The following is a 20,571-nucleotide window of genomic DNA, read 5'->3' as shown; positions in this document are numbered from 1 at the left end:
TGTTTCTCTGGTCCTGGGCATGGGTTCTTGCCTGCTTGGCTGGCCTGGGGGCATGCCTGTCAGGAACAACCGGCAGGACTGTGTCTCAGGCCCTGGATTGTGGGTGCAGGGTCATTGGGCAGGCCAGGAACATGTCTGTAAGGGATGGAGGCACTGTGGAACTGTTTCTTCATGTCCTAAGCATACGCACATAGGTGTTCTGCTTGACTGGGGGTGTATCAACTGTTCAGAGGCTCGGAGTCTCTCTCACTTGAGGGTGTGTATGCAGCATTTGGCTGGCTCAAGGGTGGGTTTTCCATGAATAAGACTGCCATACTCTCCCTCTGGCTAGAAGTGCAGCCGTGAGGGTTGGTTTCCCTGCTGTGTAAAACCAAAGCCACAGCAGATCCTGGCCCAGGTTCTGCACAGGTGGTGTTGTGGTGTTCAGCCACTGGTGTGGGCTTGGTGGGATGAAGATGGAGCCCTAGGGCTGGAGAAATGCAGTGGCCAGTGGCCTCCCCAGAGCAGGGTACTCTCAAGAGATGGCTCTGGTCTCAAGCAGTAGCTTGGCTCACAGGTGGTGACTGGGGAGTAGGAGTGCATACCTTGTGCTCTTAACCTGAGGCATTGCAGCTGTGTGAATTCCCAGCAACTCTCCAAACTAGGCTCAGGGCTTGTGAGGACTATGGAGTCTCCTGTTGTAAGAACTGTAGGTGTTTTTGGTAGCAATAGGGGCTGGTGGGGCTTTTCTGCTTACCTTTTCCTGCTATAAGAAGTCTCCCCTGACTCTGGGCAGATCCAAACCACATAGGTGATATAGGTGCCTCCACACTGCCCTCCTGGACTTTCCATCACCACAGACATGTCTCTGCTCCCCGGCTGCACTCCAATGACCTTCCTTTGACACCCCAGTCACATCTTAGCAGTGTATTAATTGCCTTGGTCCTTTCTTGTGGGGAAGGATGAATGCCAGACATCTCTAATCATCTATCTTGCTGACATCAGTCTCTGAGAATTTTTCTATACTAGCCCTTATTGCTTTTTAAAATATTAAAAATTATAAGAATAACTTTAATTGTTAGGATGAAAAATGCTCAGCAGGTACTGTTTCATTCGCCTCACTATTATGATCCCTATTAGAAACAATGAAAAAATGAATCCCTAAATAAATAGCAAAAATCATAGAATTTCAAAGATATAAAAGATCTTAAGAATCAACAAATCTCAAATTCTTTAAGGTCTCGCCCCTCCCTTCTCAGCTCCTTGTGCCATTTATCAGCTGATTCTACTGGAGAGAAATAAATAGATGAATAAAAACAAAACAAAACAAAACAAAACAAATTTTGGTTATAAGTAATCCTCTTAAGCCCAATTTAATAAAGCATGGATTTCTTTTTATTGCCTATTTGCATCAGGAATATAATTACTAACTAGAGTCTAATTTGAGAATGTTATTATGAATGAAAGATGTAATATTCTAAGAAAGAATGGAATTCACTACTGCTGTATTGCAGAGATATTTGTAGGATTTAGTCATGCTCGTGAGATTGATAAATAAGTTATATATATTATTTTTCTTTTCCAAGACCATGGATTTCAGTAACACTTTATAACTGTGTATTTTGGAACACTGATAAAAAATTAGGTTGGGTACAGTGGCTCATGCCTGTAATTCCAATACTTTGAGAGGCCCAGGCGGGAGGATTGCTTGGGCTCAGGAGCTCAACACCACCCTGGGCAATATGGCAAGACCCTGTCCCTACAAAAACAGAAAAGGAAAAAAATTATTTGGGCGTGGTAGTGTACCTGAGGTCCCAGTTACTCAGGAGGCTGAGGCAGAGGGATTGCTTGAGCCGGGAAGTCAAGGCTGCAGAGAGCCATGATAGAGCAGAGCCACTGTACTCTAGCTTGGGTAACAGAGGGAGACCTTGTCTCAGAAAAAAAAATTTTTTTAAAAAAAACAATAACTTTGTTGAATATTCTGCTAGTCTTTAAAATGTAAAGATTTACTAGTCTTTAAAATGTAAATTGAGCATCTTAAATCTAGATGAGTGAAAAATGTTGGAGACTTATCTATACTGTCACTTTAGGTCCTTTAGAAATGAAGAATTTACTTTATAAAACATTTGTATTTCTTCTCATATCTTGACAGTAGTGCTACCGTGGCTCTTTCCTTTGTTTTAAAGAGGATAATGTCAGGCTTTAATTTGCATCTATTTTTCAAGGTACATTTACTTGATATTTCTCAGCCTCTTGAAAATTTTTATCATCAAGTTTAACCTTCACTTAAGTAATCAGATCTATTTGATAAAGACTATATGAATATTTATTTGTGAACTCTATAGAAAATTGCCATTTTAACATTTACTTTTTGAAAGATCCATTATAGAACTTGAACTGGGTGAATCTGCCAGACCCCTTAAAATGGATCACAATTTTGTCTTTGCACATTTATTTTGGAGGATAATAGCTAAGATAATTATTCTTCCTGAACTATTTGTTTTATTCAATACTTCCAAAATATTTATTGAAAATGTGTCAAGAAATAAGAATTTGGTGAAAATTATGTGACTTAAGTTTACATTTTAGTATGCCAATGAGGTTAAGAAAATAAGTATTTTAATTCTTGTTACCAATTTTAAAAATTAGGAGCACAGAAAATAAGCTTCTTTATCCAAAGACCTTTCTGATAGTGAAATCTTCTAAAAAAAACTGCTAGTCTCCTATTTTATCCAATAAACCATAAGAAATGTTATTAAATGTAAATTAGGTACTTTATTTACCTATAAGATTCCCAAGCATGACCACCCCCAGTAAGGCCACAGACTTGGTGATAAAGAAGCTACCAGAAGTTGTTGATTTCTCCTAACCAACCATTTCAGAATTTATCCTCAGGTCTCTTTGAAACCTACTATTCCCAACATAATTGACCTTATTTATTTATAAGGCTCAGCAGCAGCAGTTAACTTCTCTCGGCCTGACAAGAGAAGGATGGGGAGGCCGCAGTGTTGGGGATGCCAGCGGCCCTATGGAGTGACTGGCAATAGAAGTAATAAAAATAGATTACATAGTATTACATACAATAAACGTTTATGGCTTTTACAGATTGAATAGCCCACATGTTGCAGAAGTTTTAGATAATTTTACTCTCATATGTTCTATAATCAGTAATGACCTAGGCTTGCTAAACATGTTTCATTACTACCCACAAAGCATTTAAAGAATGACCAGTTATTTTATATCTAGTAAATCTTTTCTAAATATTTGTGGTTATGCTGGTAAATTTTTGAAATGTGCTATTTATTTTTACAGGAGCTTGAGAACCGAATCAAACACTTCAGGTATGGAACAAATTCCACTACATGTTTTATCATGATCCCTGGTATCCAGTAGCCATCTCTGGTTCCTAGAAGAGTACCGTGGTTAAGAGCAAAGGAATTCAGCTAGACTTTCTGATGCATTTTCTTTCTTCAATGTGCTCCATTCTGAGAATACTACATTGAAGAAACTCTTTCCCAAAGCCGATCCTCAGGCTATCTTTCAAGTGGAAGGCATTACGGTACTTTACTACCTCACTTTTCTTTTTCTGCACTGGTAGAGTTTAGTTTCCCAATTCCCTGGATGTAAGTCATCAGGCATAAACCACGCCAAGCCTAGTCCTGCAGGCAGAATCCAAAATACAGCAATCATAAGATCTGCGATCCTTTCTGATATACAAGGGCAATGGTCTACAAGTAAATTTTTGGAAAATATAAAATTATCCAGCTTCTCTTTTTTCCTCCTACATCTTTAGCCTCTACCAGGTGATACTATTTAATGTTTGTGTTTGTTTGTTGTTTTTTTTTTGTGAGGCAGAGTCTCGCTCTGGCGCCAAGTCTGGAGGGCAGTGGCACGATCTTTGCCCATTGCAACCTCTGCCTCCTGGATTCAAGCGATTCTCCTACCTCAGCCTCCCAAGTAGCTGGGACTACAGGCGTTCACTACCATGCCTGGCTAATTTTTGTATTGTTAGAATAGATGGGTTATACGGTGTTGGCCAGGCTAGTCTCAAGCTCCTAATGTCCAGTGATCTGCCTGCCTGGGCCTCCCAAAGTGCTGGGGTTCCAGGAGTGAGCCACCACCCTGGCCCTATTTAATGTTTGTTTTTGGTTTTGGTGGAGGGGGTGGGGGGCGGGGAGGCAGAGAAGTTCTTTTTTTTTTCTTTTTTTTTTTTTTTGAGATGGAGTTTTGCTCTTGTTACCCAGGCTGGAGTGCAATGGCGCAATCTTGGCTCACCGCATCCTCCACCTCCTGGGTTCAGGCAATTCTCCTGCCTCAGCCTCCTGAGTAGCTGGGATTACAGGTACGTGCCACCATGCCCAGCTAATTTTTTGTATTTTTAGTAGAGACGTGGTTTCACCATGTTGACCAGGATGGTCTCGATCTCTTGACCTCATGATCCACCCGCCTCGGCCTCCCAAAGGGCTGGGATTATAGGCGTGAGCCACCGCGCCCGGCCCGATGTTCTTTCTTTATATATTGCCATGTCTAAGAATCTTTAGCCTGTGATGAACTTTTAATGTGGAGGTTGTCTTATAGGCACCTGTGAAATCTCTCTCTTTGCTGAGTGTTGAACCAGCTTTAAGTTACTTTCTAATCTGAGAGATGGACCAAGCCTCAGCTTCAGTCACGCACATAAAAGAACACTATGGAAGGAACATTTAACTTGGCTTAAGTGAAGAGAAAAAAAAAATACTATTTCAAAAAGCAAGAAACACTTGAAGGCAGTTTAAGTCATATGTACAAGTCATATGTACTCCCACAAAAAAAGGAAATTATTATTGGATAGGTTTTTACACAAATGGGAATTGTCTTTTGGCCTTCCTATTGGGCTTTTTTTTTTTTTTTTTCTTTTGAGACAGGGTCTTGCTCTTTTGCCCAGGCCAGAGTGCAGTGGCACCATCTCGGCTCACTGCAACCTCTGCCTCCCAGGTTCAAGTGATTCTCCTGCCTCAGACTCCCAAGTAGCTGGGATTACAGGTGCCTGCCACTACACCTGGCTAATTTTTGCATTTTTAGTAGAGACGGGGTTTCACCATGTTGGCCAGACTAGTCGAACTCTGGACCTCAAGTGATCTGCCCACCTTGGCCTCCCAAAGTGCTGGGATTACAGGCATGAGCCACTGCACCCAGCCCCCATTGGGCTTTAGTGTCTATAAGTACCAGATGAACTTCATGTAATGTGGTTTGGCCTATATTCCAATTGATACTATTGAACCTGAGAACATTATAAGGAAATGCTATCATAGCTTATGAGAAAAGTGCAAAATCTCCTTTGCAGTATAGAATTTTCATCTATTAACTTCTGCTCTAAACTGTATTTCATAAAGAAATCACAGTAAATTTGTAGAAATTTCAGTGATATCTAGTATATGCAAATATTTTCCTCTCAGTTGCTAAAAGGAAGGGCAAATCTACTAGCAGACTTATTACTGTTAAAAATATTGCATGCAATAAGTACATTCTGTGTACATTCTGAGACAGTCATGTAATTAGCCATGGGAGTTTCAAATTAATGTAAAACATTGACACTGTTCTCTTCATCCTATATGTGACTAATTCTTTTACCTGTTTTCTAGCACATACAGTATTTGATTCCTACGTATCATATAGGCAGCACTGTGTAGGCTGTGGGAGGGATTAAAAAAGAATTGGACATAGTCTAGCATAATAGTGTGTGCCTATAATCTCAGCTACTTGGGATGCTGAGGCGGGAGGATGGCTTGAGCCTGGGAGTTTAAGGCTGTAGTGAACTGTGGTCATGCCACTGCACTCCAGCCTACGCAACACAGTGAGAATGCTGTCTCAAAAAAACAAAACCAAAACACAGTAAAATAACAGGATATGTTACCTGGCCTTAGGACATGTGCCCAAATAATATAAACCAGAATGTATGTTAGTTAGGTGTACTTTAGAAGAAAAGTCCAGAACTTATTTTTTGCTTAGGAAAGGAAATATTGAGACTGTATGAAAAAGGCAGTCTTTGAGTTAGCAAAGAGGAAAACAAGGATATCCTGAATATAGGGAACAGGGTGAGAAAAATCAAACAAACGGGAAAGTGTTGGGCATGTTCAATTTAGGAGTAGTGAGAGATGTGGCTGAAAAGCAAAGCAAGAGCCGAGATTATGGAAATAATGGATCATGCTAAGAAGTTAGGTAGCTAAAGAGGAGCCACTGAAAGACAGGAAAATGACAACATTAGTGTCAGGTTTTAGAATGATTACTCTGACTGCAGTCTCTAAGAGAAGCTGGAGGAAGCTAGAGTTAGGGAGACCAGTTAGGAAGCTACTTAAAAGTCAGGTGAAGTGTGCCAAAGTCTTGAACCAGGTGAGAAGCAATCACAGTGGAAACAAGGACATGAATCCATAGTCAAGAAGAGTTATTAACTAACTGCCTGCAGGTACCAGAGTTAAAAACTGGGTATGTCAGTTTGGGAGACACCATGACTAGATGATAGTAAACTCATGAAACAAGCTGGGGAAAGGAATTGGAAAAATTTTGAAAGGGAAAGATTAAGAAATCAACTCTGAATCACTGAAGTTAGAATCAAATGACCTAGCTTTTAGTTCTAACTACACATCCTGTATTACTTAGCCATTAATCTATCTGGGCCTCAATTTCTTCAACTATAAAAAGTGTGGGCAACTGACTGGGTGAGGGGAGAGGGAGGGCATGATTAGCTGTCTCAAGACCCTTTTGGCTGTTAAGATTCTATGAGCTGCCCTGTTTGTAGTCCTGGGCCTCATATTTAACAACCTAGCAGGCAGCTTGAAATGGGGCTTTGGAAATCAGAAGCTAAGCAAAGACACAGCAAATGAGGAGCAAAATTCCACTGTGGGCTTGTTTAATTGCAAGGGTGGTACAACATACAAAATGGGCATGCAGTTTTCCTCAAAGTATTAATTATTCTCCCTATTTGTTTTCTCTTATGTATTTCTTACTTCTTTCTATCTTTTTCTCCCATGTTTTCCCCACTTTTTTCTTACTTAGGCTTGTATTGTTTTTCGGTTTTTCCCCTGATTAGCATTTCTTTCCCCATTTTCACTCTCCTCTAAATCACCTGTTCCCCTTCCATACACTTTTAATCTCACTTAACACCCTGGAAGAAAAGCAAAGACTGGTCAAATCTTAATCCCTCATTTTATTAAATGTAATTGGAGTATAAATTAAAAATGAGTCTGTAATTCTAATTTATATTCTAGGTAGAAATCAGAATAATAACTGCTCCCCACAGTAGCAAAACAAATTCCTGGCATTATTAAGTTCATCTGATTCACATTCACCCAGCTCCTGGACAATGCTAGTTTGGGACCATGATCTCAAATTCATCTCTCAAACTCTCAGCAGTTCGAGAAAATTATATTTTTTTCTCCTTTCTGCATAAGGGTTTGGAATAAAGTGGCACTTTAAATGCACTTTTTAACAAACTCAGGTTACACATGAAATAGGACCCAGGTTAAATTTGTCTCTCTGAATCTGAGTTCATTTCTCTCCTCTCTTGACTTTAAGTTTTTACTTTTCTAGGCTTTATTCTCCTTAACTTTTAAATTTTTTTTTACAGTGAGCCCAAATTATAGGCTTATTTCTGATCCTTTGATATTTTTTCCAAGATGAAAAGAAATGAGACAAAGGATGTTCAACAAAAGAAGAGAAAGGAAAATCACATAAAATATTGGGAATTTCCTTTCCATCCTTACCTATCTTTCTTTTCCATGTTCTTCTTAAATATTACAAACCAAATTCCTTGGAACCCCAAGCAGCCAGGTTCATTCTTTGTCTATAAAACCCAGGCTTAATAAAAAAAGTAGGGAGCCCTCTAAAAGGGAAACTGCTTGTGAAATCCAACAATAAGCTCCATTGCAAAACAAACTCCATTTTTGATGTAGTTAGAACATAACCTGAATTTAAGATTCAAAATAAGTTTGTTCTCCTTCTGTGTCTTTTTATTTCTCCTGCTTTTGGCTTTTTCTTTCTTTCTTTCTCACTTCCTCTCTAATGATCTCTTTCCTGCTTTCCCTACCCCTTTCCTTTTTTCCTTCTGGTTCTCTCCCCTCATATCAAATCTTCTTCTAATTTCCTCAAGCTTGTGCCTCATCTGTCTCCCCTTTTCTCAAGGGAATGAATGTGAGGAAAGAAAAGTAAAATAGAAAAAGACAAAATTGATGAAAAAACATGTAAGACAACTTAAAGGTAACTTTTTAATTGTAAGTCTCTATAGGAATACATGATAGCTATACTTTCACACTCAGAAGTTGTTAATAGTGGGACCTTTTTTTTTTCCTTTTTGAGATGGAGTCTTATTCTGTCACCCAGTCTGGAGTGCAGTGGCACAATCTCGGCTCACTGCAACCTCTGCCTGCTGGGTTCAGGCAGTTCTCCTGCCTCAGCCTCCTGAGTAGCTGGGATTACATGCACATACCACCATGCCCAGCTAATTTTTGTATTTTTAGTAGAGATGGCGTTTTACCATGTAGGTCAGGCTGGCCTTGAACTCCTGACCTCATGATCCACCTGCCTTGGCTCCCAAAGTACTGGGATTACAGGCGTGAGCCACCGTGCCCGGCAGTAAGTGGGATCTTTTAACATTAAATCTTATTCTACTGTAGTAACAATATAAGTGGAATGAAATGTTAAGGGTTTGTTGTGGTTTCTGCTCTAGAATCCATCATGGGTCAAAAGACAAAATCAGCACAGGGAAGAGGGGAGGGAACCTCAGGTGAGGCACCAGAAGAGAATTATGTGCTGCGCTACCACAGTGATTCCTCTCATTCCCACTCTTCTTTGCAACCTTATCATGCTCTTTCCCAACCTACTTTTTAGATCAGTCAATACAATCAAGACCTCTTTTTTCACAGCAAAATGATACAGATATTCATAGAGTGCCTGCAGGACTATCATGCACAGTTATGTAGCTTGTACACACCATCCACATTGTAGTTCATATGCGATTCATTATCTGCACAGCTGTTTGTGGTGGCCCTGGCCTACTGCATTCTGAGTTTATTTGAAACACCAGCTCTGCAGTGCATTGCCATAGAATGAAACTTCTCTCAGCCATGATAACAACACCCAGTAGAACAGAAAGAGTTGAAGCAATGCAACTTTAGGGCCATTGTGTCTTCTGTTGCCTCCTTCATAAGGCTAATGCTGTGTGTGTGTGTGTGTGTGTGTTTGTGTGTGTGTGTGTGTGTGTGTGTGTAAGGGCTCAGTACCACAGGGGGCCTGGGCAGTACCTCTCGCACATCTTGGCAGGGCCTTGCTGATAGAATTGAGGTGCCCACACTTCTGTCCATCCTTCTCTTACTCTGCCACCAAAGCCAGCTTATCACTTGATCATTTTGTTTATTTACTTATTTACTTATTTTTTCTGTTTTTTTTTCTGAGACAGAATCTTGCTCTGTTGTCCAAACAGGAGTGCAGTGGCACAATCTCGGCTCACGGCAACCTCTATCTCCTGGGTTCGAGTGATTTTCATGCCTCAGCCTCCTGGGTAGCTGGGATTACAGACAAGCACCACCATAACCAACTAATTTTTGTATTTTTAGTAGATATGGGGTTTCACCATGTTGTCCAGGCTGGTCTTAAACTCCTGATATCAAGTCCTCCGCCCGCCTTGGCCTCCCAAAGTGCTGGGATTATAGGTGTGAGCTACCATGCCTAGCTGAGCATTTTGTTTATTAACAGGGCCCCACCAAGATGCACACTATAGGTGAAAGGTAATGCATCAGAGGAGAAGAATGTGGCTGAAAAGCAACAAATTTCCACACTCAATAATTCCCAGGCCTCCACATACATTTCCTGATCTGTACCTGTTTTTTTTGTCACTTCTTTCTCCCTTAAGAATGCTCCCAATATTCCCCTTAACTTGTTGTACAGTGTGGAGACAGTGACCGGTAGCATACAGGATGACATGTGCTGCCTCCTACATCCATCTAGATAGAGTCCCAAGCTCTGCCATTTCTGAATAAAGCATAGAATTTAAAGCGAGAAATTTCGTTCAAGATAACTCAGTATTTTACAACAATCTCAATCCTTTGATGGCTATATTCAGCAACAAAATTTCGAATATTAGGGTCTCATTAAGAGAGAGCTTCAAATGCAAAGAATGACAAAAAATTATATATATACCATACTTAAATTTTGACTTCTTAAATTGAAAAAGTTGCTCCCAAATACTTACATTTTAAATTGCTGATATATGGGGAAAGGTATAGATATTTTTAATGGTAGGAAAAGTTTGTTACCAATACAGACTTCATGTTACTACAAATAATGTGAAAGATTTCATCTTATTACAACTGAAGTAATGTGAAAGTTAATTGGACTCTTATTTACTATAGCACATTATGATGTATGTAGGTCTTGATGACCAAATCTTAGGATTCAGTATAGCACAGATTAAAAACTTGCAAATAAACCAATAGCAGGTATAGAATTTTTATTTTCTTTTTTGTTTGTTTTAAATTTTGTCCGAAATTTAAGAGAGTAAGACCCGATGTTGTGGCTCATGCCTGTTATCCCAGCACTTTGGGAAGCCAAGGCCAGCAGATCACCAGATCCAGGAGTTTGAGACCAGCCTGACCAAAATGGTGAAACCCTGTCTCTACTAAAAATACAAAAATTAGCCAGGCATGGTGGCATGTGCCTGTAATCCCGGCTCTACTCGGGAGACTGAGGCAGGAGAATCTCTTGAACCTAGGAGGTGGAGGTTGCAGTGATCTGAGATCTTGCCATTGCACTCCAACCTGGGCAACAGATGGAGACTCTGTCTCAAAAAAAAAAAAAAAAAAAAAAAAGAAAGAAAGAAATTTAAAAGAGTAAAAGCCCATAATCTTAATCTTAACATCCTGAATGGATAGGTTTTTGCTTGGGTAGAAACAGCTTTTAAAAACAAGAATTTTAAGAAATTATGTTTCTTTTAATAATGTTTTAATCGCTAGATTTTAAAAAAAAGATATCTTATTCATCCAAAATATCTTTATTTTTTATATGAAGAAGAAAAGTTGTAGTATAAATATAATTTTATTTATTTCAATTATTATTTTATCTATATTTAGTTTCTCTTGTCTTAACAGTAATAACATTAAAAATATTCTGTATTTCAGACTTTTGATTAAATGGACTGACTTCTCCACCTTTTTTAAAAAATCAGATACAAACTACTGAATGAAAAAGCAAACACAGCTCAGGAACAGACAATCAGTGCAAGAGGAAAACTAAGCAGTGTCTTCTATGTGGCAGAAATAAAGCCTACTGCTAATCATTAAGAATTCAAATCCATGTCAATCTAATTTCATAAATCTTAACTAATTTAATTGTGGATATTTATTTTAAAGGAAGCTAGAGGACTATGCAAAACTACAAGATTTCCAATTTATAAACTCAGTTTTTACCTATGGGATTTCTTTTCTTTGGAATTGGTGGAAAATTTTGTTATTCTCTTGTTTTTACTTTTCTCATTTGTACATTAGTCCAACATTGTTTTGTTTCTAACATTAGACAATGTGAGGTGATTGAAGGTGGGGACCGTGCTCATCTTTTGTTCTAGCTGACTACCTGGTGCTGGGAGACAGTATTTATTGAATCAATGTGTAATTTTTAAACAGGTTAAAAAAAAAAAAAAAAAAAACATGTACTTTTAAAAATAAAAAAGAAACTACAGACAGTCCCCATCCAGAGAGTGGTTTGACTTTTATTTTTATTTTTTGAGACAGAGTCATGCTCTGTCATCAAGCTGGAGTGTAATGGCATGATCTCGGCTCACTGCAACCTCCACCTCCCAAGTTCAAGCGATTCTCCTGCCTCAGCCTCCCATAAAGCTATAGGCACATACCACCATATCCATCTAACTTTTGTATTTTTAGTAGAGATGGGGTTTCACCATATTGAGATGGTCTTGATCTTTTGACCTCATGATCCGCCTGCTTCCCAAAGTGCTAAGATTACAGGCGTGAGCCACTGCACCCAGCCAGTTTAACTTTTTAAAAGCCATCACTTATTTTCTAAAAGCTGCTAATCATTCTACAACATGTTTTTTATGTATTATCTCACTTAATCTTCACAATAATATGAGGGACACTATTATTTTCCCTGTTTTACAGATGGTAAAAGTGAAGCTTAGAGGTTAAAGTTACTTGTCCAAGTCACACAGTTAGAAAATGGCGGAGATGGCCTTTGAACCCAAGAAGGCCAACAGCCAAGCTAAACACAAATTTTCGATTCACATTAGAACTCATATTTTAAATTCAGAATAAGGATAGTTAGGTTTTAAAAAAGTTATGGAAATCTATTTAAGTCAAATCTCACACAAACAATACTAGTTTTTCTACTGTAAACTGAGAATATCTCTCATCTCCATCTTTCTTTTCCTGCCCCACAGGCAACTCTCTAGAACTGCATAGTCCCATACGGTGGCCACTAGGCATATATGGCTATTGAGCACCTGCAAGGTAGCTAGTGTGACTGAGAAACTGAATTTTAGATTCTTTTTAATAAATCTAAATTCTAATTTTAAAACTAGAACAATGTACAATATTTTTCCATAAACACAACTTTATTGTTTTGGTAGGGCTACCTTGTTCACTTCAACTGTTGAAAATCTAGTGTCTAAAGTAAAATACACTGTAAGTGTAAAATATATGCTAGATTTAGAAGTCTTTGAGAAAAGAAGAATGCAAAATATTTCATTAATAAGTGTTATAAGCCCTGCGCGGTGGCTCACACCTGTAATCCCAGCACTTTGGGAGGCTGAGGTGGGCAGATCATGATGTCAGGAGTTTGAGACCAGCCTGACCAACATGGTGAAACCCCATCTCTACTAAAAAAATACAAAATTAGCTGGACGTGGTGATATGACCCCGTAATCCCAGATACTTAGGAGGCTGAACTAAGAGAATTGCTTGAACCTGGGAGGCAGAGGTTGCCGTAGGCTAAGATCACACCACTGCACTCCAGCCTGGGTAACAGAGCAAGACTCCATCTCAAAAAAAAAAAAAAGGTGTTTATATTGATTATATGTTTAAATAATATTTGAAAATATTGGTTAAATAAAAATATTTAAGGATTAATTTCATGTTTCTTTTTACTTTTTTGATGTGCCTACTAAGCAATGTGTCACAAAATTACATATGTGGAAAAAAATGTGATTCATAATAGATTTCCATCAGACAGCACTTCTTTAGAGAAAATCCATCTACCCAATTTCTTCGCTCACAGCCCAGGGAATTCCCCTCCTCCTCTCCCTGCTGTTCCAAAGATAGAAGGAGTTTCTTTCCAACCTTCACAATTAGGAGTAAAAGCAGAGGTTTCATGAAACCAAAAGGAGACTAATGTTTTTAAGTTAGGTATAGACATAAACCAACAGTTTCTAATTTGGAGATGACTATATCATCATAGAAACTGTTTTCGTGATACAGATTATCTGTAACTTCTACTTTTGTTCACTTGGGGGGAAAAAGAGTATCTAACAAAATGATTTTTACAGGAAGAAACTTATGAGTGATTATTTCTGTCTAGCAACATAATCCTTCAAAGGGCAACATACACTGTAGCTGGTGTACAACCACCTTGGAAAACAGTTTGGAAAATTAAGTTAAGACATGTGATCAGCTGGACATGATTGCTCATGCCTATATTCCCAGCACTTTGGGAGGCTGAGGCAGGAGGATTGCTTGGGCCCAGGAGTTTGAGACCAGCCGGGGTAACATAGTGAGGCCCTGTCTCTACAAAAAATTATCTGGGACAGCCCACATCTAAGGTCCCAGCTACTCAGGTGACTGAGGATGGATGATTGCTTGAGCTTGGGAGGTCGAGGCTGCAGTGACCCATGCCACTGCTGCAGCCTGGGTCTAAGTCGGGCCTGATGGAAACATTCTATCTCCTGATTGCAGCAGTGGTTATGTTAGAGTGTACATTTATCCAACTAAATACTTTAAGATAGGTGCCTTTTTTTGCATACAAATTATACCTCAATAGGTCGAACTCAGTGGTTCATGCCTGTAATCCCAGCACTTTGGGAGGCCGAGGTGGATGGATCACTTGAGGTCAGAGTTGGAGACCAACCTGGCCAACATGGTGAAACCCTGTCTCTACTAAAAATACAAAAAAGTTAACTGGGCATGGTGGTGGGCATCTATAATCCCAGCTACTAGGAAGGCTGGGGTAGGAGAATCACTTGAACCTGGGAGGCAGACGTTGCAGTGAGCCCAGATCATGCCACCGTATTCCAGCCTGGGTGACAGAGTGAGACTGTGTCTTAAAAAAAAAAAAAAAAAAAAATTAACATGATAATTTGTATCTATAGTACTTATCATACATTAGATTATCTGGTGGTTTTAAAAATATGTCTACAAATGCTCTATTCTCCTCCCTACAAGGGATGGAGCCTATTTCCCTTCCTTTGGGTGAAGATGGGATTTAGCAAATTGCTTGTAGCCAATAAGGTGGCAGTGGTGATGTGTGGTTTTTGGAGATTAGGTCATAAAACAGCCCTATGGTTTCTGTTTTTGTTGCTCTCTCTCTTTCTCTTTCTTTTTTTTTTTTCTTTGAGATGGAGTTCCACTCCTGTTGCCTGTGCTGGAGTGCAATGGCGCAATCTCGGCTCACTGCAACCTCTGCCTACCAGGTTCAAGCGATTCTCCTGCCTCAGCCTCCCAAGTAGCTGGGATTACAGGCATGAGCCACCATGCCTGACCTGTTGCTGTCTCTTAAGCCAGCTGTCACATCCTTAGATCATTTACCCTGGGGGAAGCCAGCTGTTCCTTATGAGAAGGAACAAAGACCAACTCTTATGACAAGGAACAAGGCCAAATGACAAGGAACAGAGACCTCTAGCTAATAGACATTTGAGTGAGACTCCTGGAACCAGATCCTTTAGTCCTAGTCATGCCTTCAGGTGACTGCAGTCCCAGCCAACACCCTGCTTGTAATCTCAGGAGACACCCTGAACCAGAGCCACCCAGCTAAGCTGCTTCTGGCTTCCTGAGCTGCAGCATGGGAGAAATAACATTTGCAGGTAATTTTGGATCACAAAATCACATTTATCTCTAATTCTACTATTAGAGAAAAGAACTTGTCCTTCTGTGTATATTTTAGACGAGAGCTTCTAAAGGTTTTATGAAATACTGACTAAAGTGCTGGGCACCCTTTGAAAGCACTCCGTTTTCTTTATTAAAGTGAATTCTCACATTTTACCAAGATCCTAGGTGTATTCATAGCCTATATTCAGTCTAAACTTAAAAGGAAAAAAAAATCAGTGCATTTTTATGCCTGTTGCCAAATTGTTCTCAGTTCTCCAGTGCCCTGGGCTGAGATAACTCGGGTTGGGAGACTTGTTTGCTGTTCTGTCTTCCTGCATTTGCTTGAAGTGTTACCCAGAGGCCAGAGGCCTGAAAGCTTTCAGTCTAAGTACTGGGTTAGTCAGGTCCTGGCACAAGCTACACATTGTTCACATTTACTTGATTTAAAACCATTTATATTTCCAAATACGGTTTAAAAAATTCTCCTAAAATTATTCTGGAAAACAGAAAAAAAAAAAAAGAAAATAGTATCTATTTTCTCTGAGAGCCCTGAAGGGTTCTACTGTGCTGTTCCCATGTCTCCTATTCCACCAACACACTTTTACTCTTTTGGAGAGAGAGTCTTGCTCTGTCACCCAGGCTGGAGTACAGTGATACAATCTCAGCTTACTACAACCTCTACCTCCCAGGTTCAAGCGATTCTCCTGCCTCAGCCTCCAGGGTCACTGGGACTATAGGCGTGTACCACCACGCCCGGCTAATTTTTGTATTTTTAGTAGAGATGGGGTTTTTACCATGTTTTACCATGTTGCACAAGCTGGTCATAAACTCCCGATTTTAAGCAATCCACCCACCTTGGCCTCCCAACACACTTTTAAAAACCTGGTGGAAGACCAAATACCTATTCCAATTCTGCCATAGTTTATCACATGAGAAGGTAGGGCTTTTCTATGAGAAAGAAATTTGCAAAGTCTCAGATATCTGCTGCTACTGACAGTTTTTACAAGTTTCTAGTTAGCATTACCTCCTATTATCTGAACTGCAGTTTCCATCTGAAACTCCCTTCTTCTGGCTGACATCCCCCAGTCTGTCTCAGACAGGTAGGAAGAAGGCTAGAGCAATAATCCGAGCAAAAACTGATGATGGTCTAGAGTAGGATGGTAGCAGTGAGGATGGGGAGAAGTGAAGATAGATAAACAGGATTTCCTGATGGGTTGAATGTGCCATGTGAAAGAACACCTGGATAACTGGAAACTGGGTTAAAATCAATAGTTCCGCCATGTAAAATGTACAATACTTAGAAATTTAAATGAAGATTCCAGCTGATAGTTGAATGTAGGATTCTGGAATTTAGGGCAGAAGTTCAGACTAAAGAAAAATTTGGAGTGAACAGTATATAGATGGAATTTGAAGCCGTGAGACCAGATGAAAAAATGTAAGGAGTAACAAAGAACACATGATAAAAATAAAGACAAAGAGTTAATACATACTGTGTCCAGCACTGTTCTAAGCCCTTTCATATATAAATTCACTATCTTCACAAGCACTGTAGGAAGTAGCTGCTTTTATTATACTCATTTTATGAAGAAGGAAGTAAATTTCAGAGAAATTAAGTGGCATTCTTCTAATTAGACAGCTAGCAAGTGATAGAGCTGGATTTAAACCCAGGCAGAGAGAGGAGTAAAATGTTCCATTTTAGAGCTCTGGGACACTCCAAATATTAGCATACAAGGAGATAAATAAGAACCAGCAAAGGATTCTAAGGAGGAAGTTCCCGTGAGATGGGAGGGGAAATAAGAATGGTGTTTCAGGAGCCCAGAGAAGAAAATGGAGAGAATTATGAGCTCCATCAGATACTGCAGACAGGTCACATAAGATGAGTAAAAACTGACTTTTGCATTTAACAAAGTGGCGAAATCAGTGACTACATGTTAAGTGGAATGAGTTCAAGAGAGAATAGGAGAAGAGGCATTAGAGTTCCACTCTTTAAAGTTCAGGCAGATGTAGTGGCTCATACCTGTAATCTCAGCACTTTGGGAGGCCGAGACAGGTGGATCATCTGAGGTCAGGAGTTTGAGAACACCCTGGCCAACATGGTGAAACCCCACCTCTACTAAAAATACAAAAAATTTGCTGAGTGTAGTGGCGCACACCTGTAATCCCAGCTACTCAGGAGGCTGAGGCAGGAGAATTGCTTGAACCCAAGAGGCAGAGTTTGCAGTGAGCTGAGATCACGTTACTGCATTTCAGCCTGGGCGACAAGAGTGAAACTCCATCTCAAAAAAAAAAAAGTTCACGCCAGATACCATCTAGATCCAGTGACAGGTATTTACATGTAAATATTAATTAAAGTAGCACTGAAATTTTTCACACAAAACAGAAGTGTGATTGGAAGGTTGATGAGGAAAAAATATAGGTAATTTTATAGCCCTTTTCAAGGCGAACAAACTTCATTTCCTCTTTCTTGACATCTGGTCTTGATCTTTCCTTCATTAGAAATTTTTCCAAGTCTTAAATTTACCTACCTCCTCCCTTGGAAATAAAATTTCTCATGAACGCTGTTTTATTTCTTGACACATCTCCAGACTGGCACAGGACCACCCTAATGGGTACAAATAAAAGAGTGATAAATGACTGACATTCTAAATATTGAATATCTTACCCTGAGGCTTTTTGTTGACTCTTGTTTCCCTATTAAGCTTATGCTTCTTTTCTCTGTTTATTTCACTCAGTCATTCACATTTAGAAAAAGTTTTATGTGTATCTTTTAAAAATTTTTAAATTAAATTGATAAAAAAATAGATATATTTATGACATAAACATAGTATTTTAAAATATGTTTACATCGTAGAATGGCTAAATCAAGCTAATTAACATTACCTCCCATACCATTTGTTTCATGGTAAGAACATTTAAAATCTAGTCTTTTAAGTATACTAAAGTATACTATACATTGTTATCAATGATAAAATCACCAAGTTGCACAAATAGATCTCTTGAACTTATTCCTCCTAACTGAAATTTTGTATCCTTTGACCAACATCTCCCCACTCCTCCCCGCAACTCATGCCTAGATTTTTAAAGCCATGTATAAGATCTTGATTTTCCTATTATTATGAGTACTTTCCGAGCAGTTTATTCACTCTTCCCACCCTGACCTTCACTAGATAGTAAAGCTCATCCTGGCATAAGACCTTGTCTTTCTTTGAAAGAAAAGAGCATTTACTTTCATTCACCATGCTTTTCCTTGTATTTTATTTATCTTATCGTGTCCTTTTTCCTACCTTTCCTGTTCCTCCAGGATAAGGACTGTCACACAAGTTTCAGTGCCTACAGTACAATGTTTAGCCCATTAAATGAGTAATCATTTGTTAAAGTCAATTAAGTTGAATAATACTGACCTGTACTGAATTACACTGATGCAGATAGTGGGACCTTCCATTCCATAACAACTGTATAATGTTCTTAGCTTAGGGATATACTATATTTAACTAGATTTATGAAAGTTTAAATTCTGCTATAAAACATCAAAATAAAAATGATAACAAACCCAATTAAATTAGAAAAGTTCATGGTCTGTTGGTTTGCTTTTTAAATTTTTTTTATTTTAGATATTTGGCCAGGTATGGTGGCTCATGCCTGTAATCCTAGCACTTTGGGAGGCCGAGGTGGGCGAAATCATTTGAGGTCAGGGGTTTGAGACCGGCCTGGTCAAGATGGTGGTCTTGAACATGGCCCGTCTCTACTAAAAATTCAAAAAATATTAGCCAGGTGTGGTGGTGGGTGCCTGTAATCCCAGCTACTGAGATGCTGAGGCAGGAGAATCACTTGAACCTGGGAGGCAGAGGTTGCAGTGAGCTATTGCGCCACTGCACTCCAGCCTGGGCGACTGAGCGAGACTCCGTCTCAAAAAAAAAACAACTTATTTACTAGTACTAGTATTAGTAGGTGATTTTTGTTTCACAGCTTCTCTTTTACCTGAGTCAGTGAGTATTTCGCTTTTATTATACATTTCTCTGATCATCTGGTTCATACAATTATAAGTGATTAGGCTACTAATTCACCTATGAAAATTCTAATTCTTTTTTTTTTTTAAGATGGGGTTTCACCATGATGTCCAGGCTGGTCTTGAGCTCCTGACCTCAGGTGATCCATCCACCTCGGCCTCCCAAAGTGCTAGGATTACAGGCGTGAGCCACCGTGCCCAGCCGAAAATTCTAATTCTAAGTGCTAATTCACTGATGTACTAGTGAAAGCCAGGTTATAAAAACTATACTAGTGAAGACCTGGGTTTCACTAGTACAAAGAGGAGATATAACAGCCCTAGTTAAGACTTGATTTCATATATAATAGGGAATAATGAATATTGAAAACCAAAATTTCAGATCTTTTTACAAGTCGCTGAAGTGCAACATGAATATATTTCCCTCCAAACTTTTTTTTTTTTTTTTAATTTTTAGAGAAGGGGGTTTTCCTGTGTTGCCCAGGTTGGACTTGACCTCCTGGGCTCAAAAGATCCTCCCAGTTTAGCCCCCTAATTAGCTGGGCCTATAGACACACATCACCATGCCTGGCTTCCCAAAACTTTTAATGAAATAAAATAGCATGGCATCTTATTACATAAACATGTAATCAGGGATATTGATAGACAATGGGTTAAGCAGATGACAAGATGAGGAAGAAGGGACGGTATTTACTATGGTAACTATCTACCTTACACCTGGTTTTACAGTTAGGCTTTCACTACTCACCCATAATATTTAGCTACAAATTTGTTAGAGTGACTCAGCAGGTGAACTGCCTCCTGACAAGGATGAACAGCCCTTCCGACATGGGGTTTAAACCACAGATTACCCATTTCATTCTATTTTGGGATGAATATTATCTTCTCTTAACCTCCTATGCTATCCATGTTAGAGTCTATATGCAGAGGCTACCAGAATCCTAAAACTAGTGGGGAAAAGTAGTTAACTGCTTTATATTACAGATCAGAAAATTTGGACCCAGGAAGCTTGTCACACATCTAAATCACAGAACTAGTTAGCAGCAAAGCTAAAATTCAAATCTAATCACCATGGCTCCAATTTCTATACCATTCTCTCTTTCAGCTACTCTTCACTTTTTACATATATGCCAGTAATTTGTATTACTTGGAGATTCTTGCATTGACTCAATTCACCAGAAAAAACAGATTTCTTTTTCCTTTCTTTTTTTTTTTTTTTTTTTTTTAAAGACGGGTCTTCCTCTGTTACCCAGGCTGGAGAGCAGTGGCACAATCACAGCTCACTAGACCTCCTGGGCTCAAGGGATCCTCCCATCTCAGCCTCCCAAGAAGCTAGTACTACAAGAGTGCACCACCACACCCAGCAAATTTCTAAATTTTTCCTGTAGAGATGGGGTCTCCCTATGTTGCCCAGGCTGGTTTCAATTCTTGGGCTCAAGCAAACCTACCACTTTGGCCTCCCAAAGTGTTAGGATCACAGGCGTGAGTCACTGCACCTGACCCACTAGAGAGTAGATTTGTTATTTGCTGTAG

The 20,571-nt window shown here is 39.3% G+C and overlaps 1 protein-coding gene across 1 annotated transcript in view; it reads left to right on the top strand.

The window, feature by feature from the left end:
- The window catches only part of FAM71D (family with sequence similarity 71 member D), a 28,887-nt gene extending 20,642 nt beyond the window's left edge, over positions 1 to 8,245 (top strand). The window contains exons 5-6 of the mRNA XM_032245863.1: positions 3,292 to 3,318; positions 8,059 to 8,245. Coding sequence (XP_032101754.1) covers positions 3,292 to 3,318; positions 8,059 to 8,140 — 109 coding nt within the window. The 3' untranslated portion in view covers positions 8,141 to 8,245. The remainder of the gene's footprint in view (positions 1 to 3,291; positions 3,319 to 8,058) is intronic.
- The last annotated feature ends 12,326 nt before the right edge of the window (positions 8,246 to 20,571 follow it).

Source organism: Sapajus apella, unplaced genomic scaffold (genome assembly GCF_009761245.1).
Source record: "Sapajus apella isolate SASKATOON/1434 unplaced genomic scaffold, GSC_monkey_1.0 scaffold59, whole genome shotgun sequence".
In the NCBI taxonomy this organism is placed as follows: Eukaryota; Metazoa; Chordata; class Mammalia; order Primates; family Cebidae; genus Sapajus; species Sapajus apella.
This window is presented reverse-complemented; position numbering and strand designations above follow the sequence as displayed.